Below are 27,573 nucleotides of genomic sequence, written 5' to 3' on the forward strand. Positions count from 1 at the left end.
AGAAAGAAGCAGTAATTATAATAGTGTGTCAAAGTTCATCATTAACTTCACTGTAAACTTTTAGAAGATCTGTTTTCTGGACTAAATAAGTTTTCCAACTTTTCATTTGCCAGAATCATGGTAGAAAAGACTGTTGCAAAGATGATTAGTTGACAGACCAGTACAAATTCTTTCAGAATCGGTAAATTATTAACTGGATTAGTAACTAGAATGAAAACATTGATCTAGGAATAACAACAAAAATACACTAGAGAAAACATTTAAGGAAGTTTTTCCAGAGATTTAACAGTATCAGATTCATGTTTATAAAGAAAATTGAACTATCCGTTGGCAGAAACAACGGATATTTGAACTTTTAATTAATCTTTTTGTAATTTGTGATGTACCCTGCAAAATATTGAATTTCTGCTGCTTTGCTGATAATGTACACAACCCTGTCCTATTACATTACTGTTTTGCTCAATGGTAGACAGTCTTTTAATTGAAAATTCACACACAGGGCACTTTCAAGGATGACATAATTGTGACGAATGTAGTATGTTAATGATGTCTGAAACAGGCTTTAAAATAACTTATTTATTTACCTAACAACAGGAGATTACATACAAAATAAATACAGGACTGATGCTGCTGTAATCTAATCTTGCTGCCTGAGTCTCTGCAGCTGCTTCTTGGTGCTGTGTGGGAGACAGGAATAACTTAGAGAATTTTTCACTTGACCACAGCTGCATAGAGTCCTACAGAATGTGTAGCAACTTCCTGCTACAGTTTTAGCTCTTTAGGACACACCTTCTCTTTTTAAAAAAAATCACCATATTCTCTAACTGAACAAATTCTAACAGTGATTTAACTTAACATTTTTAATGTTGTTTTTACAATATCAGCCAATCTAATTAATCTTCAGCACTTTTCTGTATCTGCAGTATTGGGGGTTTTAGGCATGTCTATGTCTTAAACAGTCTGTTCACTCTCTTTGAAATAGTCTGAAACACAGTCGATCCATTACACTTTTTTGTGCTTCTCGTGATTTTTCACATTGCAACTGTGTTGCTCTATAATTGAGTAGTGCTTAATAAATTGCCTTTTTCCCTTCACTCTACAGAATCCACATTCTTCAAATCTGTTTTCTTGTGGGTATCAAGAACTAGATGATGTACTGAATTTCATAAGTTTTAGCCAGATCTATTAATTCTGTATTCTTGAACTGTGGTCCATTGCAGTCCTTGAAATTCCATAACATGCAAATACAGACTTAGTGATCACAGTTGAAGCTGTGGTATCTTGAAGTATCAATCTAGAAAGTGGTTAAAATAGTCCATTATGATCAGGTGATCATGTGTGGTGGGCAAACAAATCCATTCCGACTTTGCCTTCGAGTATTGTAGGTTGTTCATGTGGTGTCATGTTTCTTTCCCATTGTGTATCTCTGTATTTCAGGCAGGTTCCACACTTGCTTATTATTTCATCCATATCACTGTTTACATGTGGCCAGAATATTACTTCTGCTCTTTTTTTTTAATTAATCATTCCAAGGAGTTTTTGGTGTGGGATTTAATTCTCATGTACAATAAGGTCCCTTTACAACGCACTGGGAGTGGGAGTAAATGTACTTTTTAAAGGGGCCCTCATATAAATGAGAATCAGGTCCATATTCTTTCCAGTATTTTTCTTCTTATGACTATGGAAATTATTGTTTTTGTACATTTCATGAGTACTCCCAAAATCAATGAGAGGTTCATTTTTATATGGTGAATATGCATGTGGGGAAGTGTTGACTCCATCCAGTACTTAGAGCATGTATTACTGCTTGTATTGTTTCATCCTTAGCCGTTTCTTTTTCCTGCTAATCTTTTATTTGTGGCAAAAGGGCACATGGTGCTTTTATCGGGTTCACATGAACTGGTAACTGCTTATTCTAGATCAACTATTTGGGAGGTAGCAAAGAGAACATATGCTTTTGATGGCATCTATTTGGGAGGTGGCAAAGAGAACATATGCTCTTGACAGTCTGCAATTACTAGATGATGTCCTGTCTAGAACTACAGGATTAAACTATACTTTTGTACTTTCATGGTCTGTCTACACTGCAATAAAACACCCGCAGCTGGCCCGTGTCAGCTGACTCAGGTTCGGGCTGCAGGGCTAAAAATTGCAGTGTAGATGTTGGGGCTCGGGCTGGAGCAGGTCACAGATGCTGGGCTCCAGCCCGAGTACCAACATCTACACTGCAATTTTATAGTCCTGCAGCCTGAGCCTTATGAGCCCAAGTCAGCTGCCATGGGCCAGCTGCGGGTGTTTTATTCCAGTGTAGACATATACACAGAAGTAACTTCTATATTCTTCTCAAAGTACTTTCTTGTGTGTTGTATTCAGTGGGTTAAGGTCAATTTCAGCTTTTCAGCTACAGTTGTACAGAAAATTGTGAACTTTGTACAGCCATATAAAAAGCCCAAATATTTCTCTCTTTTGGTTTCCTCTTGTATGTTTTTCTGCTGCTGTCATAGCTCTTGCAGCCTATTTTATTGACAGCCATTCATTTTCATGCCTCTGTAGTAGTAGTAGGGTGACCAGATGTCCCGATTTTATAGGGCCAGTCCCGATTTTTGGGTCTTTTTCTTATATAGGCTCCTATTACCCCCCCACCCCCGTCCCGATTTTTCACATTTGCTGTCTGGTCATCCTAAGTAGTAGAGCTCCCAGGTTCCTTTTGAAGGTGCTCTTTTGGTGGGTCAAACAATTGCTGAATTAGAGTTGATATCAATACTTTCTTCAAATTCTTGAATTCTTTCATGCTCTGGCAGCTAACTCAATTTTTTATCTTCGTGAAGTGAGGTGAGTTATTCTAACTACATAGTTGGGTGTGAATTTACTGACATAATTCAACATGCATTGTGGTCTTGGATTTATTTATTTTTATTACATTTTTGGGTCTCTGTATGTCAGTGTTGCATAAATCTTAGAAACTTCAAGCTTTGTAGTCAATTTATCTCCTAAATGTATGATTTTTTTATTTTATTTTTTTAATTGACACGTGGCCTTGTTCAATTTAGGACTGTTCTAAATACTTTCTTGCATTTTCTAGTACCCTCCACATTTCTCCCTGATGTTCAGCAGAAATGCTGCTCCAGGCTATTATATCAAATGCCAAGTTTCTCCTCACTTCTTCTGGCAGGCAGGATTATGACCAATCACCATCCAGGATTTTTTCACCTCTTCTGTTTCTTCAGTTTTTTAGCTGCTTCACCCAGAGTATTATGCAAAAAGGCAACTTCTATATCTGCATCTTGTTCTATTTGTCTCCCAACCGGAGAATGAAAAAGAAAAAGGGGGAAAAAAACATATCCTTATAGTAATGTTTTTTCCTTCCTTCTTTGACAGAATCTCCCACTACTTCAGCTAGGCAGTGGCTAAAGCAAGTTCAGGAGCTGTGACAAACAAAATTAGTCAGCTAGTCAGCTTCCTTAAAGGGGGATGAAAGCTCACCCAAGAGGGTAGAGACATTTGCTGAAGTAACAGCAAACTAATAAAGTGATTGATGTAGACTCTGGGGCTGGAAAAAACAGCCTGCACAAAGTTATCACAAAGGGGGAGAAGAAGAGGTCTGTTAGGAAGAGAGGCTTTCCCTAAGTCAGACCTGGAAGAGGTGCTTCAATACTTCATTGAGGGAAGTGATCTCAACAGGCCCCTTCCTTTACTCTTACTTATGAAGTTCTTGACACAAACAATGAGTCCTCCTTGGCTGCTAAATCTTACCAGGAGACTAACCTTTCCTCCCAGAAGTTATCTAAAAAGGCTTGAAGGCTTCTAAGTTGCTTGAAGGCTTCTAAGTTGCTTATTCTTAGCCTTCTTTCACTGTTCCTAGAAAATTATTTATGATGAATGCCGATACTTTTTCTTCTAGTGCTGGTCCCTATGTGAATTCCACACGTGGGTATGCATGCGTACCATGCGCCCAAGTCCAGAGATTTTAACGAGCTGTGTCTGTTGCCCTGCACATGTGCAGTAGGTCTCCTTGTGCTCCCGAGTGAGGGTATAAGAAGCGTGTGGGTCAGTGCCCCCCAGTTCCTTGTTACCACTGCATGGCTTGAGGCAGAATCCGTAGTCCTCGCTTCAGTTTTTCAAAGAACCTGTAAATAAAATTGTAAATAGTTATTCTTCCTAGATTTAGTAAAGTTATAGTTTTAGTGTAGCTTCTTTCCCAGACTGGGGATTCCCGCCCCACAATCTGGGACTATGCCCAGAGTCCTGGGCTTCAAAAACTGCGTCTTCTGCCCTAGATCCTTCTCTGTTACTGATAAACAGCAACACTGTCTCTACTGTCTGAGTGAGACACACATTTCTGCAAAGTGCAGTACTTGTCACTTGTTTCCACCTATGGCTTGTAGAGCCTATGAGCTTCACTTTAGGAAACACTTGATGGAGAAGGCCATGAGGCCCCTTTCCAGTCTGGGCCAGGGAGACATGAGTAGGAGCGGAGCTTTTGGTTTCTAAGCCCAAAGACCCTTCAGGTCTTCCCATGAGAGTAAGGGACACTGTTATGGGCACAAGGGCAGATCCCCATTGAGGTCTATCCATAGGAGACATGGTCCTTCCCTGAGCCCATCGAAGTCAGGTGCCTTCACATGCAGACCCCAAGAAACTGGCTCCGCTAAAACCTCCTAGATTGCAGGGTAAAGTGTGTAGGAAGGATCTGACATTTCCATCAATGATTCTGTCACCAAAGCATAAGGACTGTTATCTGCCGGTTCCATCTACAAGTGCAGGTCTGGACTTCTTGGTTCCGACTCGTCCACCCAAAGAATACACTGCACCCAGGGACACGCTATTATTGTTATTGCCAACCACTGGGACCCGTTGCAAATCAGGACACACATAGACCTACATGGCACCAGCGGATATTTTTCTTTTCTACTTGCAGTCCCCCGTCATCTCTGGCCCAGCCTTCCTAAGGGACAGAAGATTATACTACTTTGATTTCCCATTAATTCTCTAACTTATCGCCATCAGGCAGGATTGCCCTGGTACTGATGGTTCTGCCATTTCAACAAGGACAATCTTCAGATTCATGCTGGCCCCTCCTACATCCCTCTTGGAGAGAGTCAAGCCCAGACAGGCAATTCAGGACTTACAGCCACTACCCTTATAGATATGACTTCCCCAGAGACCGATGATACCCCATGCCATAGGGTCCCCCACAAACAATTGGCCCCTCGTTCTGGCCTTATTGGGAACTGTGGGATCCCTGTAACAGATGCTTGGGATCCACTCAGGAGTCTTACTGCTCTTCTTCTCATCAACAACTGGATCTGTGAGTGTATGAGGAGGACATTGAGCCAGAATCACAAGTACCAGCGGTTCAACAGGATCTCCTCCTCCTCCCCAGATGAGGTGGTTTCTCCGTCTCTATCCCCACCAAATAATCATAGGCAATACCAGGAGTTGCTGCAAAGAGTGGTTAACAATCTCTAGATACCCCTGGAGGAAGTCCAAGACCCATACCACTGACTGCTGGACATTCTGCAGTCTCAGGACCGAAGTAAAATGGCCCTCCCAGTTAATGAGATCATATTGGAACTGGCAAGATCAATCTGGCACTGCCCAGCATCCTGTAGCCCCACACCTAAGAGGGCTGAGAGGTACTATTTCATCCCAGCAAAGGGAGCCAAATTTATGTAGACTATTGGGCCCTGAGCCAGGTGACATTCCATAACTGGTATGCCCCACTCTTAATCTCAGAGTTACTAGAACATGTGCACTTTACCAGAATTTTCACCAAACTGGACCTCTGGGGTGCTTACACATCAGGGTAGGAGGTGAATGGAAGACCACGTTTAAAAACCTCTGTGGGCACTTTGAATATCTAGTAATGCCATTCGGTCTGACCAATGCTTCAGCGACCTTTCAACACGCTGTTAACGATGTATTTAGAGACATCCTGTAGTAGTATGTAGTCATCTTTCTTGATGACATACTTGTGTTTTCAGATAATCCTGATCAGCATTGTTACCATTTCATTCCATCCTGGAAAAACTATGAAAGTATATGAAACTATGAAAGTATAGCCTGTTCATGAAATTGGAAAAAGGTACCTTTGATCAGTCCTCCACAGAATTCTTGGGTTACATCCTTTCCCTAAGTGGACCAACAGAAGTTAGAGGCCATCCACAGCAGGGCAATGCCCCAGTCCCCCCATGAGTTACAGCATTTTCTGGGCTTCTTGAATTTTTACCAGAATTTCATTCCAGGCTTCTCAGGGCACAGAGCCCCCATGACCAACCTCCTCTGCAAGACCATCACATTCATTTGGACACACGAAGTTGACCATGCTTGAAGAGCTCAAGGCTGCTTTCACCACCACTCCCATTCTAGCACACTCGGCCCTCGCCCAGGCATTCAGAGTGGAAGCCAGTGCCTCCAGTGTAGCCATTGGGGCCATACTGTCTCAGAGACATGGTCCACAGCAAATGTTGCACCCCTGGGCTTACTATTCACCCCTGCCAAATGGAATTATGATACACTAGATAAGGAAATACATTAAATCAGCCTTTGAAGAGTGGTGCCATAACCTCAAGGAAGCCCAACACCTAATGCAAGTCTTTTCTGACCTTGAATATCTGTGTGCGGCTTGAGCTTTGAACCAAAGACATCTCAATAAAGGCATTATTCTTCTCTCAGTTTGATTTTTATCATCACCTATCACCCAGGAACCAGGAATGGGAAAGCCGATGGCATTTCCTGAAAGGGGGAATATTGCCAAGAGAGTGAGGAGTCTAACCAAGAACCACCCTGTCTCCTAAAACCTCACAACTTCCTTAGTGTCACAATACACCAGAACTTGCTTGATTTAATCCGATCCACTTTGCAGGGCAACCTGTTAGTTCAGGAGGTGACGGAACAGCCTGAGCAAACGAGACCCAGAACAAAAATGCAGTGCTCTACACAGGATAGGATCACCTACATCGATGGTTGCATATACATTCCACCAAGGTGCCCCCGGCTAGAAGGGCTCCATCTTTGCCATGACTCTCCATTGACAGGCCACTTTGGCCACCTTAAGACTTCCACACGCCTTCCCATTTCTTCTGGTGGCCCCATAGGCAAGCTGAAGTCCAGGACCATGTTGACTCTTGTGACCTGTGTTCTCACACCAGGATGCCCCAGTACTCCAGAGACCCCGGGCCTCAATCACCCTTGACTCCATAGTGCAACTCCCTTCCTTTGGCCACACAGTCGCCTTAACTGTTGTAGACCAATTGATCAAAATGGTGCATTTCATCCACTGTATCGGCCTAATCTCTGCTGAAACAATGGCTCGACTCCTAGCAGTTCATGTGATCCATCTTCATGGGCTTTCAGACTGTAGCACTTTGGACCAAGGCTCTCAGTTGGTCTTACGCGTTTGGCATAAAGGCCTCTGGGTAATGGATGTTCACACTTTTACTTTCTCCATGTACCACTACCAGACAGATGGGCAGAGAGAGAGGGTGAACTAAGTATTAGAGCAATACCTATGGTGCTTGGTCAACTACCATCAAGATAACTAGTTGTCCCTCCTTTTTTATGCCAAGTTCTCATACAACAACGCTGATTGTGCCTTCTTTGCAAATTATGGGTTCCAACCTTGCTTTCACCTGGCCTTAACAGCAGCCTCCACGAACCCAGCAGCCAGTGACTGAAACCAACAAATTCACCATATCCAGGAGAAACTTAAGGACCACCTTGAAGATGTGAAAAGGAACTACAAGCAGTATGCGGCTGTTGACCCCCAGGAAGGCCCAGCTCTCATGGTGGGTCAAAAGGTCTGGCTTGCAGCAAAACACCTCTGTATGAACAGGCCATCCCTCAAGCTAGACCACCAGTTCCTCAGACCCTTCCAGATTTGTAAGCAAATCAACCCTGTTACAGTCAAATGGCAGCTTCCTCAATCTCTTGAAAGTTATCCAGTTTTCCATGTATCCCTCCTGAAGCATTACACAGAGGGAGCCCTTTCTTGATTGGTCCCAACAGCTGCCCCCACTAGTCCAGGTCCAAGGGCATTTAGTCCATGCTATCCTGACTCTAAGCTGAAGAGCGGGGAGACTGTACTACCTAATCAATTGAGAAGGCTAGGGTCCTGAAGAAAACTCCTGGGAACCTGCTGCCCATGTCCATGTCCATGCCCCTGACCTGCTAAAAAGGTTTCGTCAAGACCCTTCAGATAAACCAGGCTCAGTGCCCATCTCAAGGAAGGATGCCTCTGAAGAAGTGGATGATGTATGGATACAGGGACTAGAACCCGAGTCTTCAGAACGTAAGACAGCTGACATTCTCACAGTGCCATCAGGAGGCCCTGCAGAGCCATAGTCAGGAAGCACTATTGAGACCCTGAGTGGCAGTAGCCTGCGGCCCTCTGATTGGTCAACCACCTTATTTAACCCTGGTGATTGCCCCAGGAAATTGTCTGGGAAGCCACACAGACTTTGGGCCTGCTGCAATTCCAGACCTCACCTTGTCTCCTGATTTCTGGTCTCGAATCCCAGCCTGACCCTTGCTCTTGCCTCCTGACTCTAGCCTGGTAGAACCTCTGATATCCAGGATCTGACTCCAGCCTTACTCTGACCCTGATTCCTGCCTCCCAATTCCAGCCTTGTACTACCTATGGTCTCCGATCCCGGTCTGACTTTGATCCTGACTCTTCGTATTGAACCTGGCTCCAGCGATTTCCTCCGACCCCTGTTCACTGATTACCCACCCTGATGTGTGGACCCCAGCCCAGTTGTGACCTCTAGACCAGACCACCTATGCCCTGGTCCCTTACAACACATTTGCTAGACATGCACTAATCCAGGCCTCTGCTGTGGATTCAGCAATGGGATCTGCAGTACTGCAAGCATCTTTGCTGCCTGCTTCCTCACATCCACCTCCAGTCTGAGCACAGCTTGCCCATCATCCACATGTGGAATACACATAGGGACCAGGACTTGAGGAAGAAATGGAGGTTATGTACTGTAACTGGAAATTCTTTGACATGTGTGTTCACTATCTGTAGTTCACTACCCGTCCTGCAGCCCGTCTGCTTCGGATCTGATTAGATTTGCAGTAAGAAGAGGAACTGAAGGAGCAACGACCTGCACTGCCTCTTATACCCTTGCTTGGGAGAATGAGGAGACCGACTGCACACAGGGCCGGCTCTAGGCACCAGCGTTCCAAGCATGTACTTGGGGCGGCAGTTTTCAAGGGGCGGCATTCCAGCTCTTTGGGGCAGCACTTTTCAAAGGGCGGCACTCCGGCCTTTTTGTTGTTGTTGTTGTTTTTGCTTCGGCGGCGGGCCGGCTGCTTTTTTTTTTTTTTTTTTTGCTTGGGGCGGCAAAAAACCTGGAGCCGGCCCTGACTGCACATGTGTGGGCCAACAGACACTGCTTGTTAAAATCTCGCACTTGGGCATATAGTTTGCAGCATGTGTAACCATGCGTTGAATAGAGATAGGACCACACATCTCAAAGAACTTCCAATTACAGTAAGTAACCTCCATTTCTTCCAAGTAGACTTTTCTGTCTCAAGTTATTTGTATTCATTCCAGTGAGTCATAGTTCCAAGAAGGAATTTCCTGATTTGGAATCTAAGTGCTGACTCCCATACCCCACAAGGGGAGACTGAGGAATTGGGAATACTTGCAGAGGCATGAGGTTTTTGTGTGTGTTTTTTTTTTTTTTTGCAGAATTCCCTGCTAGCTTATCCTTTAGTCCAATAGATCACAGAGACTGCCTGTTCTTTTCCTGATTCTAATCAGGTGTTTTGCTAAATCTGTTCAGGGACTGTGTATTCTCCCAGAAGATTTTGGAGACAAATGGCTCTCCCTAGAGTGGATTTTAGTTATATCTTGCTCAAAAAAAGATAGACTTCACAGGGATTTCTAGCATATGCTTAAAGGATCCCTTGGGTAGTCAACAGGAGTCTCTTGCATGAAAACTTATTTTATTTCAGTGCCATGCTGTTTATTCATTTGTGTGTCCACATTAGTTATTTGCTGACTGTTGGAGTTTTTCCTGTGTAAAGCCTGCAGGAATTGGCCCTTGATCTGCCTTCCTTTGATTCTATAACTTAGTAAAAGACATTGTCATTCTCAAATGTTTTATACTTCATTTTATTGCTTTATGTTTTGTTTATACTGTTGTATAAATTGAACTAAACAGTATTAAATTTTCTGACCACTTGAAGAGAAATAAAATTGACTATTGTTGAAAAGAAAACATTGACCACCTCTTGAAAAAATGCTAGATAAAAGACCTCTTGTTAAAATTAGTTATACTTTATATTTATTTGCCATAATGCAGTTGTTGAAAGTAATAATTTGGAATTAGGAATTCCATATAAAAATATTACAACATTTTTCATTTTTTACAGGTGTAACACTATCAAATGCAATGGTAAATGCAGGTCTGACATCATTTAAAAAAATTGAAGATGCAAATGCAAGGGAGCTTGAATTGGTATTTAAAATTTTATATGCATATTTATATAAGGAAAATGCTAATATTTAATACTTAATAAGTTATAGACTCCAATGTTTTAAGTGGTTTATTCTTGTAAAGTATCACACTAGATTAAAGAAATATGCAATTATCTGACAGAGGTAGTTGATTCTTTTCCTGAAGTTGGTTAAGTTGATGTTTTGCTTCAATTATAAGTTACATCTTAATTTTACTGACATTTTTGTATTACTATATGGGGGAAGAGAGATTCACCCTAGAACTTTCCACTAACTAAAAGAATAATAGCTCAAATTCAGGAATTTCATCATTATCCTTTTAGTAGCGGAAAGTCGTAGAATGAAATCCTGGCCCCACTGAAGTCAATGGCAAAACTCCCATTGAACATCAGTGAGGCCAGGATCTCACTGCTGGTGCGGAAAGATGTGGGATTAAATTTTGCTGGGCTCCTGATGCACAATTTCTTTGGCATTTCTAGTTTTTAAGTGTGATAGCATCCTCTCCCCACAGTGTGTAAGGTGCTGTTTCAGATCTCCAAATGTTGTGGGCTTCATTAATACTCTTGTTTTGCATTTGGGAATTTGTTAGATCTTAATTTGCCTTCTCTGCCTGTTTCTCCCCCCCCCCCCCCCCCCAGTTTCTTGTGTTTCATCATTTAATACATTAAAGTTTAGGACAACATAGTATAGTGTGACAGACCCAGACCAGTGGGGTACAGGAGTCTGGTAGAGGGCAAATATACTGGTCACTGGATGAGTAGTTTTCTGTTCCCTGAGTGACCAGAAAAGGGGCTGCACTAGAGTAATCAGGAACCTGCTAGAACCAGTTAAGGAAGGCAGGCTAATTAGGACGCCTGGAGCCAATTAAGAAGAAGCTGCTAGAATCAATTAAGGCAGGCTAATCAGGGCACCTGGGTTTTAAAAGGAGCTCACTTCAGTTTGTAGTGCGAGAGTGTGAGGAGCTGGGAGCAAGAGGCGCAAGGAGCTGAGAGTGAGAGGGTGTGCTGCTGGAGGACTGAGGAGCACAAGCGTTATCAGACACCAGGAGGAAGGTCCTGTGGTAAGAATAAGGAAGGTGTTTGGAGGAGGCCATGGGGAAGTAGCCCAGGGAGTTGTAGCTGTCATGCAGCTGTTACAGGAGGCACTATAGACAGCTGCAGTCCACAGGGCCCTGGGCTGGAACCCGGAGTAGAGGGTGGGCCCGGGTTCCCCCCAAACCTCCCAATTGACCTGGACTGTGGGTTCTTCCAGAGGGGAAGGTCTCTGGGCTGTTCCCCAACCCACATGGTGAATCTCTGAGGCAAGAAAATCCGCCAATAAGCTCAGGACCCACCAAGATAGAGGAGGAACTTTGTCACAATAGATACCTAATGTAGGCACTAAAGGCAGCTTTTTGAGGTCTGGCTCTACTCTGGAGAGGAGCAACAGTTTGAAGCATTTCTGGCTTTTTGGTTAGGTTGCTATTCAGGTTACCATTGGAGGTAGGGAGATAGGAATCTTATATTTGGTTTGGTTTTTTTTAATGACTCAGATGGCCTTACTTGGATCCTTGTCCTTGGTTTTAAATTTCTCTCATATGTAGTTTTTATATTATGATAAAATAATAGTAAAGTTGCAAAGTCAAGTACTCCAAAGTTAGAAAATGCCAGAATTAAGATTTCCTGTGCAACCTTAATTTGGCTCCCTTTTGTTTATGCTTTATGATACAATATTTAATTATATGATCACATATTACTTTCTCCGCAGAATCCCTGCCACATTCAGTGCGGTGCTGCCTGGCTAAGGCAGGTTAGTCCCTACCTGTTCTGACAGCAGTCTGCGCCCCGGAAGCGGCCAACAGCAGGTCCGGCTCCTAGGCAGGGGGGCCACAGGGCTCTGCGTGCAGCCCCGGCCCCAAGCACCGGCTCTGCATTCCCATTGGCTGGTTCCCAGTCAATGAGAGCTGCGGGAACGGTGCCTGCGGGCAAGAGCCGTGTGGAGCCGCTTGCACGCGTCCACCTAGGAGCCGGACCTGCTGGTGGCCGCTTCCGGAGCGCAGCGCAGTCTGCGGTGCCAGAACAGGCAGGAAGCCTGCCTTAGCACCGCTGCTGACCGGGAGCCACCCGAGGTAACCCTGTGCCCCAATCTCCTACCCCAGCTCTGAGCCCCCCCCAAACCTGGAGCCCCTTCCTGCACCCAAACCCCTCATCCCTGGCCCCAGGCCAGAGCCTGAACCCCCCAGCCCAGAGCCCTGACCCCCTGCCTCACCCTAACCTCTCATCCCCAGCCCAGAGCCCCCACCCCAAACCCCTCATCCCCCGCTCCATTGGGTCACGGGCATCAACAGTTTTCTTAAACTGGGTCACCAGAAAAAAGTTTGAAAACCACTGTTCTAGACCATACCCTCCACTACACAGCCCTGATTCAGTCCAGAGGAAGTCCATCCTGTGCACTGAATGAGGGAGGGGTCTCAAGGAAAAGATATGTGGTCATGTAATCCGAGACCATATCCTGAACCATATGCACAAGAGTGCCAAATTAAGATGGCAAAAGCTAACTTTTTGTGTGCTTGACTTTGCAATCTTTTTATTCTTTTAACATAGTTTTTGTGTGTAATTTCTTAGATTTTTAAAAAAGCAAATTGAAAAAACAAATACCATCACGTGTCTTCATATTGACATCCAAATGGTTCATCAGCAGGGTTAGAACCTCTAGATCCCCAGCACTGACCTCTGCCACTGAAGCCAACAGAGTAAATGATAGCAAGAGTAGGTTATCATCTGCTATGTGGACCAGCACTAGAGGGGGATAAGACACATTTTACCAGTATTTCATAGATATTTGCTCTCTTCCATTCTCCTTGCCTATTCAGTCCCAGTCTCCACACCTCAGGCTTCTTGTCCCAGTCTCCTTGCTCAGCCAGTCCCTGCCTTCCCTCCCTCCAGCTCTTAGTCCCAGGCTCCAATTAGTCCAACGCTTCCCCCAGATCCCAGTGTCAACCCACAACTCCTGGTCACTGTTTCTCTCTCCCCTTCCCCCACTTGCAGTTTCAGTGTCACCAAGCTCCTTGTCACAATCTACTCCTTTCCTTTCCCCTGGTCTGGCTCTTGTTCTTTCCACATTCAAATCAGGCAGCTTCCTCTCCCATGCTGCCTGGGCTTAGCACAGGGTCCTTGAGTGCCTGTGGGAGGCAAGCTCCATGCTTTCAGTTTTGGTGCCTGACCCCCTCCCAACCCCCCCGGCCCCGGCCCATAGCAGACAGGAGCAGCAATTACAGAAAAAGCCTTATTTCACTCCTGTATTCCTGTGTTTAGGTATGCTCTGTTGCTCTTTGGGCATGGTGCATGCCTAGTTTGAACAGCACTAGGAGCTGTGAGGGGATGGAGGCTGCATGCTCATTGAGGATGGACTATTCAGAGATTTTAGCTACTAAACTTTAAGAAGTCTCTACTGAGCATGTGAGAACTGAGATTTTTCAAAGATTTATAATTTGGCCAAGTATGGGTGGGTTTTCACATGAACAGCAAAATGCACATCGCTAACACAAAGGCCACTCTTGCCAAATGTCAATTCCCTGCTCCAAAGTCTGGGGGTGATAGAGCTTCTCAAAGAAAAAGTCACCAGAATTCTTTTGACATTGCAAAACAATGCTTTTTTTCCCTAACCTCATTCTTGGAAGAAGCTGAACAGTTTTAGCTGAAACATTCACCGTCCTGCCCAAAAAGATCAGCCTGTGACAGACACTGAAAAATGGAAAATTTCAGCCTGATGGTTAAAGTTTGACAGAGTTTTAAGTGGCTGAAAATAGTGTCTTATAATTGGAAATGTCAGGAAACTTTAATAGGTAGTGCTACCAGCCTATAACATTAGTATAATATACATTTCTTTAGGGCAGAGGTTCTCAAACTATGGTCCGTGGACCACCAGTGGTCCGTGAACTCCATTCGGGTGGTCCACAGATAGTTCCCTCTAAGGTGCGTGCCTGGGCGGCCGCACATGAGACAATGAAGGGCCACCCACCTAATTAGTAGAGCTGCGCAGGCATGGCTCCACAAATTAGGTGCCTGTACCCTGGAGAAGATGCACATGTAAGGTGAGGTGGTGGCCTTGGGGGGAATCGGGGGTAGGTGGTACGGGGCACTGGGGTGAGAAGAGGGGGTGGGGGAAATTTGGGATGTGCAGGGCTATAGCTGCCAGGGAGAGATGGCCCTCCTTCCCAGCTCAGGGGCTGCCACACGGGGGAGAAAGGGCACATCCATCGCATTAGAAAGGTAAGACTACTGATATTAAAATATGAGTTGTGTGCTTTTATTTGTAGAACAAAAAAAACATTTATAATTAAGGGTTTTTTTAATATGGTGCTTTTATCCAAATCGCTTTACAATAGTTAGCTAACGGTACAAACAACATTTGGAAAGATCATTAAGTGGTCCGCTGAGACCCTCAGCAATTTTCAAGTGCTCCATGAAAAAAAAAGTTCGAGAACCACTGCCTTAGGGGGACCCCTGTGGATGCTGGGTCATCTAGTAACTTCCTTTTATTATGGTATTGCCAATACTACATCTAAAAGACCTCCTTTCTCCTACTCCACAGTAATGTTAAGGAACTATGGTCCTTCCAAAATGACAATAGAAGCTCTCTATGGTCCCAAAACACTTATTTGTATGACTGAAGTTATGCTTGGACTTCCATATATGTGCTATCACAGTTTTCTCTCAAGAATAGCTCTTACCCAGGACTAGGGTTTTTCCCCTCTTACACTGAATAGTATAATTTATCAGATAAAGTTGTTCATATTCATTCTAGCGTGATCTGATCCATTTTACTGGGGGCAGTCTTCTATATCATTTCTTTTTTTGTGGGCGGAGGAGGGCCGGGACTAAGGAGTTTAGTAGGTTCCAAGTTCCTTGCCTGTTGAGGATTATGAGTGAGATGAGAGTCAACCTCTGAGAGACTATTCTGCTTGTGGCTGAACAGTTATTGTACATCAAAGCAACTGATATTTTTTCTTGTCAATTCTTTCCTGGTTGGTGAAGTATTAACTGCTTCCAATTAAGACATTTCTTCATCAGGATGAGGAAAGAAGAAATTATACCATCCCTGGAAAATAATGATCCCTCTTTAATAATAAGTACAGTATTTGCAAATTATGGGCCAAATCTTGAAACGATATGGAAACCTCCAACTTCTTTGATATTAAGGGTAGTTGTAGGTGAATAAGAATTGTCCGTAGTTGATCCTGTGCATTCTCTTATTAAACTTCTTTATTTGAAAGTTATTTTTATTACTGGTAATACATGACTTGTAATATATCAGAAATAAAACTAAATATTTGCAGATTTTAAACCGACATCCTCCTTTTGGAAACCAAATAAAAGAATCTGTGCTACACCTGCCAAAATATGAACTTGACATTGAACAGGTAACTTCTTACATTTGCTTTACTTGGATAATGCTTTTTATGATTGTTTTGCTTTAGAATTCTAACATAGTAAAAATAAAATATTTCAATAAAATATTACAATATTACATGTGTACGTCCCCCATCAGGAAAATGAAACCAGTCATGCCCCCCTTCAACCTTGCCATGTGTTGTTAAAGGCCTGCCCATTTAATTTATACATATTCTGTATTCCTAAGAGTGTTCTTTGTGACCTCTATATGGGCACACTCCATTTTAGGAAATATTGTCATAAGAAATGTTCCTGAAACATAAGTTCATTCAAAGACTTCTTAAGTCAGTTGTCTACATTCTACACAAAATATCTGATCTCTTTCTTTTCTTGTTTCTTCTGTTTGTCAGCAATCTTTTTATGTTAAAAGATGTGAAAGGAGACAGTTCACCTATTGATCTAGCTCTTTTGAATATGTAAATCTGACAGCTCTCTTCCATCTTAAATATCAAACATGAGGCAAAAAGAGGTCAATAAGAACTTTTTTCTGTTTTTAGATGTCAGATTCAGGAACATACAGAAACAATAGCTGATTAGAATCAAATAATTGATACCATGCATATCAAAGGAGGCATGAGCTAATGCTTTGGGTGGGAGACAGGAAATCCTGAGTTCTGATACTTACTCCCTCTCTGGCATTGGGCAAGTCACTTAACCAGTCTGCCTCATCGTTCTTATCTGCAAAATGTGGATAATAACACTTAATTGCCTCATAGCATTGTTAAGACAATTAGTTACAGTTTGTACTTTGAAGATAAAAAACTTGATATAAGTTTAAAGTGTTATGACTATTACTATAATAATGATCAATTCAGTTTTAGTCTGTCATTTTGTAGATTAGTACAAGTGCTTGAATAATGTATTGGTAATTCTAAAATCCTTTTCAGAAGGAAAAGTTAACTATGATAAATGCTTCATCCCCAGACATATTTACATATGAATTAATAAGAGAAAAGGAGGATTTTCCTTGTCTTATTCTGTATTCTTTCCTGTGAAGCTAGTTCATGTTTATTTTGATACATATATTTGTGTCTGATACATTTTTGTTTATGCCAACAATGGAGGATCAGAATTTAATGTATTAACCTCTTTCAGCCAAGATTTATTGTGATTCTATTTTAATTTATGTAATCCAAATTGGACCCATAATAGCTGATATCATTAACTGAAAAAAACACCAAGACCATCTCAAATCAGCATTTGAAATAGCATTATACTGTTTATGAAAAATATACATACATATAAAATACACTTCGTTTTTACCATAAGTTTCTCCAAAGCAATTATTTCCTATATCTTCCATAAGAATTCTTCAAAATTATGGGCACAGTTCATTTCTCTAGAATTTGGTGATCACGGTTCTGGCTTCCGTTAACCACTGATTAATCATTTAAATGGTATAATTAGTACCCAGCAATTAAACTTAATAAAGGGATACGGAAGCTTTGATTGTTAGATTACCAACCTGAGCCAGACTGAACTATACAGTGTTGTAGCTGTCAGTCCCAGGATATTAGAGAGACAAGGTGGGTGAGGCAATATCTTTTACTGGACCAACTTCTGTTGGTGAGAATGACACGCTTTCAAGCTGCTTCTTCTACCAGACCTGAAGAAAAACTCTATGTAAGCTTGAAAGCCTGTCTCACTCACCAACAGAAGTAGGTCCAATAAAAAATATTACCTCATGCCCCTTGTCTCCCACATAGAACTGGCAGTTGTGACTGTAAGTCATTATAATAGGAAGGTTCTTTAGGGGTTTGTGAGAAAGAAGTTGATGGTCTCAGTCTAGTTTGTAGTGAAAAAAGTCCACTCTCAAAATTGCCATGATTAGCACTCATCATTGCAGTCTTCACATTAGAAAAAGAATGGAGACCGAACTATCTTCACTCACCTAAAGTAGTCTCCTTCTAAATCAGACAAATAGACATTGGAATGGGGGAACAGGGCAGTGTTGAGAAAGCTTGCCTCGCTGCTGTCCGTAATGAACTTGTTATGTGAGTGAATAGAATAATAGTTGATTCACTCGCATCACCAGTCTGACATATTTTGAAAACATTAGGATTACAGTAACTCCTCACTTAAAGTCATCCCGGTTAACGTTTTTACGTTGCTGATCAATTAGAGAACATGCTCGTTTAAAGTTACGCAGTGCTCCCTTATAATGTCATTTGGCAGCCGCCTGCTTTGTCCACGGCTCGCAGGAAGAGCAGCCCATTTCAGCTAGCTGGTGGGGGCTTTGAACCAGGGTGTACCGGCAGCCCCCCATCAGCTCCCCATTGCCCTAAGTTCCCTGTGCGGCAGCCACCCAGCAGGCTATCAATTGCCAGCAGTTCAGCTGTCCCTCCCCCCACTGCCATGTGCTGCTCCTGCCCTCTGCCTTGGAACTGCTTCCCAGAGCCTCCTGCTTGCTGTGTTTGTGCGGGGTTGGGAAGGAGGTGGGGGGCTAATGTCAGGGTGTCCCCCTCCCCCCTGCTCCTGCATCCCACTTACCCCTTCTCCATAGTTCGGGGGGGAGGGAACACGACAGGGCTCAGGACGGAGGGAGCTTGCTCGCAGCAGCACGGGCTGTCTCAACTTGCTGATCTACTTAAAAAGGCAGTGTACTTACAGTGGGATCAGCATACTTAAAGGGGCAATGCGCATCTCTCTCTCTCTCACACACGGTGTGTGTCTCTGTCTCTGTCTGCCATGCTGCACCACCTCAACCAAGCTTCACAATCATCATCGCTGTGTACCAGTATTAAATTGTTTAAAATTTATACTGTGTGTGTGTGTGTGTGTGTGTGTGTGTGTGTATATTATTTTGTCTGGTGAAAATTTTTTTCCTCGAACCTAACCCCCCTATTTACATTCATTCTTATGGGGAAATTGGATTCACTTAACATCATTTTGCTTAAAGTCGCATGTTTCAGGAACATAACTACAACGTTAAGCAAGGAGTTACTGTACTTAATAAAGTTCTAGTAAAATAGGTATTTTACAAATAACACATTTCTAGAAAGCACCTGGTTTAAAGACTATAACACATCTTGAAATGCTAGTATAAACAGGGCATGAATCATTATTTCTGGTGTTTGAACTCCAGCAATGGATACATGATGAGCATTCATATCTTTCTTTGGATTTACTAGTAAACAGACTGTTCCACTGGAAGTCACTGGTGTGCATCCCTCATAGAATCAGGTTTCTATTTTCCTTGGCAGTGAACAGAAGGGGTTTTTCTGTGCTGTGACATTCATCTTAGAAGTGCAGAGTATCTTTGAACAGTCATTCAAACTTAGAATCTCAGCAATGAACTCATGATGATAGCCCTTTCTGGTGTGTGGACAAAACAAATGTGTGTTCTGTTGAAATTGCACCTGTCCAAATTGAGCCTTTGTGCGTGGTGTACAAATTCATGAAAAGGCGTGTGGCTTACTCTGAAGTGTTTTTACTGGTTATATCATTTTATGTATGATTTATTTTCCTAGCTTACAAAATATAGTGATACAGTGGCTGAAATCTTAGTGACCATCATATTAACAAACTTTGAACAGCTTCAGATTAAGAGAACTGCACCAGACTTTCACTATGTAACCTTGATCATAGGAGATGCTGATAATCAAGTGGTTTTTAAACAGAAAATTATGTAAGTGTGATCAGTCATGTTATTTACATCTTTAGGAATGCCATTTTATATTATTTCCATGAAGAGTCAAATAATATGTAGCTGGTGTAACATTTTTTTATATTAATGAGACTAACCAAATCTCTATTATTTTAGTGGAAGTCCTGCTGCAAATGGATTCCCTAGGCCTGATCCTCTGTTGCTTTGTGCACTGTGTAAAATGGGTATAAAGTGCTTCCTGATTTCATAGCATTTTACAGTTGCTTTGCACTGGTGTAAATGGCTAAACAAGGCGCAGTGCAATAGTCATGCCATTCTAAATATCTGTGCAATTGTGTTATCAATTTTATTGATTATATTGAAGCCAAAAGCATCCAGTTTTAATATAAATTTACATTACTTAATGCTAATAGAAAGGAAGCTTTTGAATTGTTACTCATGAAAATTAGGTACTGAATTATTTACGTAGGCAGCACTTGCCTACCTTCCCTACACAGGTTTTTTTCACCTGGCAGAGGAATTAGACACACTCTCTCCAGTTGGATGAGCTGTACTTGAAGGGAATGGGAAACAAAGAGTAAAATAAATCTTCTCCAACTAGATGACCTGCACCTGGGTCCTGATCAAGTCCTCACAAAGAGGAAGGCTTGCTCTTTGCACCTTGCATCTTCAGGACCCTGGCTATCTTAGGGCTGCAGGCCGTGCGGGCACATCCTATTGAAAATGTTTTTAAGAGACCCTTCATCAGTTAGATCCCCTGAATCAAAACTGCTCTATGGTCTTTTATTAGATTTCCATGCTGCTAGCATCACAAATAATGTGACTTCTTTTAATAAAATGTTTACCACTATCTTACTGTCCATTGTGTATACTTAATATCATTATATTATTATATGTTGCAGGGATTCTGTCTTGCTGAAAAATGGAAATTGGACCAAAAAAATTGAAGTGAAAAGAGCTCTTAAATCTGAGGAACTTAGCATAAATTTAATTAGCTCTGAATATGGTAGGTTTATTGATATGATTAGCACTTTAAAATATACTTTTAAAGATATTGAATAAATAGTGAAACCAGTTTCCTTTATACCAAGCCAAAAATTTAATAAAAATGAATTAATTTTAAAATAATATTCTATTCATTGTTTTATTGTATGGCATACTACACTAAAAGCATTAATAATGAGATTTTTCTAATGTAACTGTTTCATCTAAATGTCATATACATTACCAGTCATCTCTCCTTGCTCCCTAGGATTTAACCCGAGCCCTTCTTCCCAAAACTCTTTAGAAGATGACTCCAAAACACTTCACCCCATCCATCCCCAAAGTTTTCCAATCTCCTCTCCATCAGTTCTGAGCCACATACCAATTCATCATATCAGATTTGCCTGATTTAACATTGATTCTCTTAATGGCAAATCCCTCCTAGTCTTTAACCTTGTGTAGATTGTTCTGTTGTCCAAAGCTGTAAATATTAATAGCATTTAACATCAAAAGTACTATCAGCACTTAGTTGTACTTCTTGTGTAGCTGCAAATAGTGCTACTAATGTTCTCTAACAGCAGCTTGCAATGCAATGCTAAGGAGGTGAAAATTGTTCAAAATTGGATCAGAAATGCCCAAGACACAGTCCCACTTCCTAAAACAAATACATATACACATTTAAAGTGAACAGTGTATACTGTACAGATTCTTGTAGGAACCATAACTTTAAATTTCCAGAATTTTTTTTGTTTAAATCTCAACCACAACATTAAATGCAAAATACTATATTACTATAATGGTAAATTATGAAAACATACTGTATAACACTGTTCATTATAAAATTGGAAGTACAGTAAATGGTAATTGAAAAATATTTTTTTATATTTACATAAACATTTTTGTGGATCATTTCTAAAAGTTGGGGTGGATATTCAGCAAAACTATTCAGCCTTTTACTTAGGACCAAAAAGGTTTGGAAATGAAGTGGTTTTACAAAGAAAATTAGAAGCTGAGTCTTCACCTATGTATCATGCCTCTTCAATAAGATCAGCAGCAGCGAGAAAGGATACAGGTAATTAATAATACTCTGAAGAATAGAGTCCCACATCCTGCACCTCTTGAGGTCAATGGAAGTTTGGTCAGTTACTTCAATATGAGTAGGACTGGGCCCCATATTTGGTCATCTTTCCTCACTTTTGAGTAAAATGTTGTATGAAAACACACTAGAATATATTAAGGAATTTAGTGTACAATGGCTTTGAATCTGGTATAGACAATTAGGACTATTTCCATCGAGTCCCAACAAGGGCATAGAGTGTTGCTCCATTGGCTCAACAGGTAGTGCATTACGTTTCCATAGGGAACTGAATTTGGGAGAGAAGTTGGACATCTAGTACCTCATGCTTTCAGAGTTTTAGAGTGGTGTTGAGGTGATGCTTACAGCTTTTAGTGGGGACAATTATTGCTTTGCTATGAAAACAGTCTTAGCAACCCAAAGGGGAAGTCTCTCTGGCAAACATGTAGCAGTTGACTTTTTTGACCCAAAAGTTATTTGGAGGTGAACAAAAATCTAGTGCCATGGATTACTTTGTTCCTTTTTCTCCCTGAGAAACCCTCAACAAAATCAGTGAAATAGAAAAACGTCAGCATTTCTTCTTCTTATATTACCTCAGGAGGTGCCTGTAACCGAGAGATCACCTACATGAAACTTGGGAACAGAGAATGCAGCCATCACTGTAAAAATAAAGATGTATGTGGACATGACTGCTGTGAGTTTCATGAAAACTCATTATTTCTAACATCTAAATTCAAAGGATCTAATTCCCTCATTTACACAAGTGTAAATTAGGATTTTGTTGATATTAATGGTGACATTGATGTAAAAAGAGTACAAAGCAAGAGAATCATGCTTAAAATGTCAATATAATGCAATCTAAAAAGTAAAAATTATTAATAAATAACTGCAGTAGATTTATTCTGTAGCGAATACAATGAAGAGTAATATTTTACAGAATTCGATAGCAATGTCAAGCTTTTCATATTTTTGTATGAAAACAAATGCATCAAAATTTGTCTTTTATAAAACATCAAAGATGAAATCTTAGCCCTGTTGAAGTCAAAATTCCCATTGACTCAAATGGGGCCTGTATTTTACCCCTAAAATGTAATCTGAAGAATCTTCAATTCCTTTTCTTAGGTAAAGTTGGAGTTTCACAGAAATCTGAGTTAAAGAGAGATTCAAAGTTTTCTTCATACCTAGCTGATTTAAGGAACAGAAACTCAATTTCATCAGTTCCCCCAGTAAAACAATTAAAGGTTCGTTTTAACATACACACTCCTGAAAAAAAAATTATTTAATCGTGTTTATTGAATATATAAGTATTGGTAGATTGAAGGCATTTTATTAAACACATATAGACACATAGGATCAAATGTGTCCCATTGCTGTGAAATATGGAAATAGCAAAGGAGCACAAAAAGGATGGGAAAGGCCCAGTCATCTTGGAAGGGTATAGCTGCTAAGTGGTATGCTTCCCATGAGCCTGTGGAAGCCTTTCTCTGCAAACACTGCCTGATTTGTACTCTGCAGGTTTAGGAAAGTATAGTGGACTGAGTAGCAGGCATAGCTGGAAGCCACCACTCTATGTGACAACCTAGGGAAATACTACCTGAAATTATAAGTAAAAATTAATACTGGTGTCCTGAGAGAATTACGGTGCCAGAGGAGGTTTTAAGAGTAACATTCTTTTTAGATTCTTAGACTCCACAGAGTTTCAAGGCTAAGCACTTTGCCCCCTGGATGTGCCTGCAAACCCCTCTTCCCTATGGGGAGAATGTGGCATCTGAGTTTTTGCAATGCTTATTTCCCCCTCCCTGCAGGTTTTTCTGCAGTGGAGGATGATTTGGCCCAGAGATAACCGAGAAAGAAATGTGGTTAACAGTCTGGGCTTGCTGAGATACTTGCATTACTCCAAGATCTCACTGGCTAAATTGAATAATGTGCATAATAAAACTTTTAAAAAAATCTATTCCATCAGATAGCTGTACATTTCGTGCATTAATTCTATAAAATATGAATAATAACTTTCTTCCTATAGTGGCTTCCCTATTCTTTGGAAAGTGCAAGTGGCGTGATCCAGACTATTAAAATACAATAATACACTAATCATCTGTAATGATCTTTTTTTAGATGCAGATACAGTTAAATAAATCTCAAAATGTGGATCTGAAACAATTTGTTTTTACACCGAAATCTTTGTTGCCAGCGTTGCCAAGGTACTATATTATTGCTATAAGTATAATAGAATTTAAAACCTGCTCAGTTAAAATTCTCTCATTGGCATAAGCAGTGAAGACGTGTTTTCTGAATCAAATTATTTTTAAAATGCAACTTTCTTGTGACTCTGTTTTACTGATTTGTATGAAGGTCTGACTATGCACAGTCTTCTGCCTCAGCTTCACGAGAACACTGGAGTAATGTTAATATCCTTGGTAGACCTCAGAACCAACTGCAATCAGAGAGTTATGAAAAGAGTAGTAAGTTATTACTAATGTATGAGATTTTCTATGATTTTTTTCATTGTTTTGAATTAAATGTTTCTTGCAAAATTAAACCTGTTGAAATCACTACAGCAACCACCATAGTGCTGCAGGGAACTGCATATTTAGGGCAATACAATACGCTCTGTCAAGGCAAGGAACTTGCTTTGACATTGGCTTTTCTTCTAAAATCAATTAAAGTTGCAAGCAGAGCTCTCCGCCAATAAATGTCCCTTAAAGGAAAACTGTAGTGGTTAGTTCTAATACTTTAGGGCCTAATTCTGTAAATACTTATTACTGAGTTTGATGCTTATGACTGTGCTTATTCCCATTGATGCCAATTGTAATGCATCAGATAGTTTATCTCTATCTCCTTCTGCTTTCCACACACCTTTCCCATCATCAGTGGAGTATCTGAGTGAAAAGTGAGCATTATGCTTTGTATTGTTTGCTGGATTGGGCCCTTAAAACAGCTAAATTAACATTTAGTAAAACCTCTCACTCTATCTATATTAAAAACTGAAGTTTTATTTTAATACCTTTCAAGGTTCTAATTTCTCCATAAATGTGAGTATATCTCAATAATCAATGAAACTTTACTGCTGCTTCCCATCACTGTTGATGAAGGTCCCAATCCTACCACATAAGCTATTTTCACTTACATACACTGCATATTACGTGCTTTCCATTTCTAGCACAGGCCGATTTACAGTATACAATTGTGTTCTATTTCCAGTGTTCAAAAGAGAGCAGTATTTTCTACTTATTTTGCTAACATGAATGTGTATCTCCAGAAGTGTACTGCCGCCACATCTGCTCATGCTCATTTCTGCTACTCATGCAGTGAAAGGAAATGGAAACCCTTCCATTCTGCATAGTACTCTCACATAATGTTTTAGTTCAGCTATCTTAACATATTTTAGTTAAATGCTTTTAAAATTAATTGTTTAAAATGTTTGTCTGCTGTGATTAGTTCTTGGGGAGTTGAATTTATAGGAGAGGGAGACAGTGAGTAATACTAAATAGAGTGAATAAAGAGCAAATGAATGGGGGAAGGTAAAGGGACTGGGCTCATCAGTGTTAAACTTGCACTCCACCAGACCACAGTTCTCACACTGGAAAAAAAATTAAATCAGAGGTGACTTGAAATATTCTTTATAAGGGTCACTTGCTGGAATTTGGAGTGAAGATGACTTTTCTTAAAATAATGTTGAGAAAAAGTGTGTAGCTAACATAGTTTGCTTTTTTTATAGGTTGAACAAATAGTCTTAAGCATGCAATCCAGAGTTTTACATCCCTATTATAATTGCATTACAGATTTCTCTTGGGAACATTCTGTGACTGTAAGTGAGGAGAGCCATCAGACGATGACGTCAAAGAAAAATCTTAAAGAATCTTTAATGCATAATTTTACTAATGCAGATAAAAGCAGCTCTTGGTTTTCAGAGGCTTTGAATGTGAACTTTGAATTGGGAGATGAAGTTTGGGATGATTTTGATGATGACAAATTAATACGTGCTAGCAGTTTTTTCACTGGTGTGGAGAGTAGAGAAGATTTAGGTAAAATTATTTTGGTGTAACCTATTGTTTATAATTGTCATTGTATGTACCAAATGGACAGTGCACCAGATAATCTTCTTCAAATTAACTCTTCGCCCCCTTTTTGTTAAAAGTAATTAATTATGATCTAAAGTAAAATTTAACTTAAAATCTGTGGGTAACTTAATTGACCATCTAGAATTGTAGTTTAAAGACAGATTTTTCATTAAAGATTATTGCAGCCTAAATATCAAAGATGGTTTTCTACTGAACCTTCATTCACAGTCTCAGAAGTTGGGTATTTGTTAAAATGATGAGCAGGTAAATAGTTAATGTTTTCACTTCAATTGTCACCAATTTGGTACAATTAATTGTAGGTCTTACCAACAAATTATAGACTCAGCACCTGCTAGCCCTCTGAATCATCATAGACTTCAGAGGTTTTAAGATCAACAGATTTTGCCTTTTTCCAGCAGGCAAGTTCTACTGTCTAAATGCTGTGAAATTACTTTGCAACTGCCAAACATTTCTCCCTTCCTGTGGCCTGAATTACAGACACCGTATCCACCCTTTTCCCATACATTATATCATAATCAGATTAATGGACCTGATTCCATGTGTATTATTCCCTATTCACAATCACAGTCTGAAGCAGGTTCTTTCTGACTGAGTCCATAACCAATCTCTCTCACAAAGATAGATGACTGGAAGAGCCTCCACAGTATTAGATTAGAATACAGATTGGGAGAATGGAAAGTTTTCTTTCTTCCCCTGTGTCTCCATGTAAATATTCACATTTTAGGCCCATTTCTAGAAGGTGCGCAGAGCACCTTCAAATCTCAATGAAGTAAATGGAATTTGCAGAATTGGGCTTACTCGCCAGGGCCTGGGTAGGATAGCTTTATCAAGATGCATGCTTCAAGTTGAAAAAAGAATGGTTCCTGAGAATTAGGAATTGTTTTGGCCTTCCTGCTTTCTATGTTTCAATAAGTGGTATGGTTTTGAAGACAAAATAAACCTTTGTTAAATTGCATATTGAATTACGCATTCATTGTTCTCACAAGTGAATGTAACCATATTAAAATAAATGACCTTGCAATGTATTTCCTTCTGTTCTTCTGCAGCTATATACATGCTTAAAATCAATAGAAAAGATATCTAAGGAAACAATTGTATTAAAAGTCTCCAAATTATCGTGAAAGTCAAATGATAGATCAATTCAGAATTATTGTGATAATTTTGTAAATATGTGAATTTGTTGTTTTTTTTATTTATGCTGCAGTGTTGATAAATCTAAACTTTAAAAGTAATCGTCTAACAGCATCAGAACAAAATGGAAGTTTTACAGTAACAAATGTTAAGTTAAAGTCTTAGAATAGGCTGCATCTACACTGAAAAATGTGATCCTTAATTCACCCCTGGTGGTAGCAATGGCAGGAGCTGTAGCATAGATAGGGCTCAAGCAGACTAAGCTGTTTTCACCACCATTTTGTCTATCCCCACTCTGAGCAGAGTTGAACAATACAATGGTAAAAACACCTGTCTAAATTAGTTTCTTCTTTGAATGGTGGTCCCTATGTGTATTCCACATGTGGGCACACAGGCGCGTCATGCACCTGAGACCAGAGATTTCTAGCAAATAATGTCTGTTGGACCACACCTGTGCAGTTGTTCTCCTGTTCCATACCGAAGGTATAAGGGGTGATTTGAACTGACACCTCTCCAGTTCCTTCTTACTGCAGCATGGCCTGAGTCAGAATCCGCTGTCTTCAAAGAGTATTGTCTACCTATCTATAAACATCTTGTACATAGTTTTAGTATTTTACCATTTTAGTAGTTTCCCCCACCTCAGGGACCTTTCCCATTTTTCCCTTTGGGAGAAGGACTGTGCCCAGAGTCCCAAGGTTTAAGAACTGTCTCTCCTATACCTGCTCCTTCTCGATCAGTGATGAACACTAATGCTGCCTTTACTGCCTTGGGGAGGCTTATATCTCTGCCAAGTG

At 40.8% G+C, this 27,573-nt stretch overlaps 1 protein-coding gene across 1 annotated transcript in view; it reads left to right on the forward strand.

Moving 5' to 3' along the window:
• LOC112109879 (probable ATP-dependent DNA helicase HFM1) overlaps positions 1–26,944 on the forward strand; it is an 84,624-nt gene extending 57,680 nt beyond the window's left edge. The window contains exons 23-33 of the mRNA XM_024204599.2: positions 10,384–10,469; positions 15,786–15,869; positions 19,371–19,528; positions 20,410–20,513; positions 21,411–21,563; positions 22,168–22,260; positions 22,689–22,807; positions 23,688–23,767; positions 23,919–24,028; positions 25,349–25,591; positions 26,853–26,944. Coding sequence (XP_024060367.2) covers positions 10,384–10,469; positions 15,786–15,869; positions 19,371–19,528; positions 20,410–20,513; positions 21,411–21,563; positions 22,168–22,260; positions 22,689–22,807; positions 23,688–23,767; positions 23,919–24,028; positions 25,349–25,591; positions 26,853–26,944 — 1,322 coding nt within the window. The remainder of the gene's footprint in view (positions 1–10,383; positions 10,470–15,785; positions 15,870–19,370; positions 19,529–20,409; positions 20,514–21,410; positions 21,564–22,167; positions 22,261–22,688; positions 22,808–23,687; positions 23,768–23,918; positions 24,029–25,348; positions 25,592–26,852) is intronic.
• The last annotated feature ends 629 nt before the right edge of the window (positions 26,945–27,573 follow it).

This window comes from Terrapene carolina, unplaced genomic scaffold (genome assembly GCF_002925995.2).
Source record: "Terrapene carolina triunguis isolate 2854851 unplaced genomic scaffold, T_m_triunguis-2.0 Scaffold211, whole genome shotgun sequence".
Lineage (NCBI taxonomy): Eukaryota > Metazoa > Chordata > Testudines > Emydidae > Terrapene > Terrapene triunguis.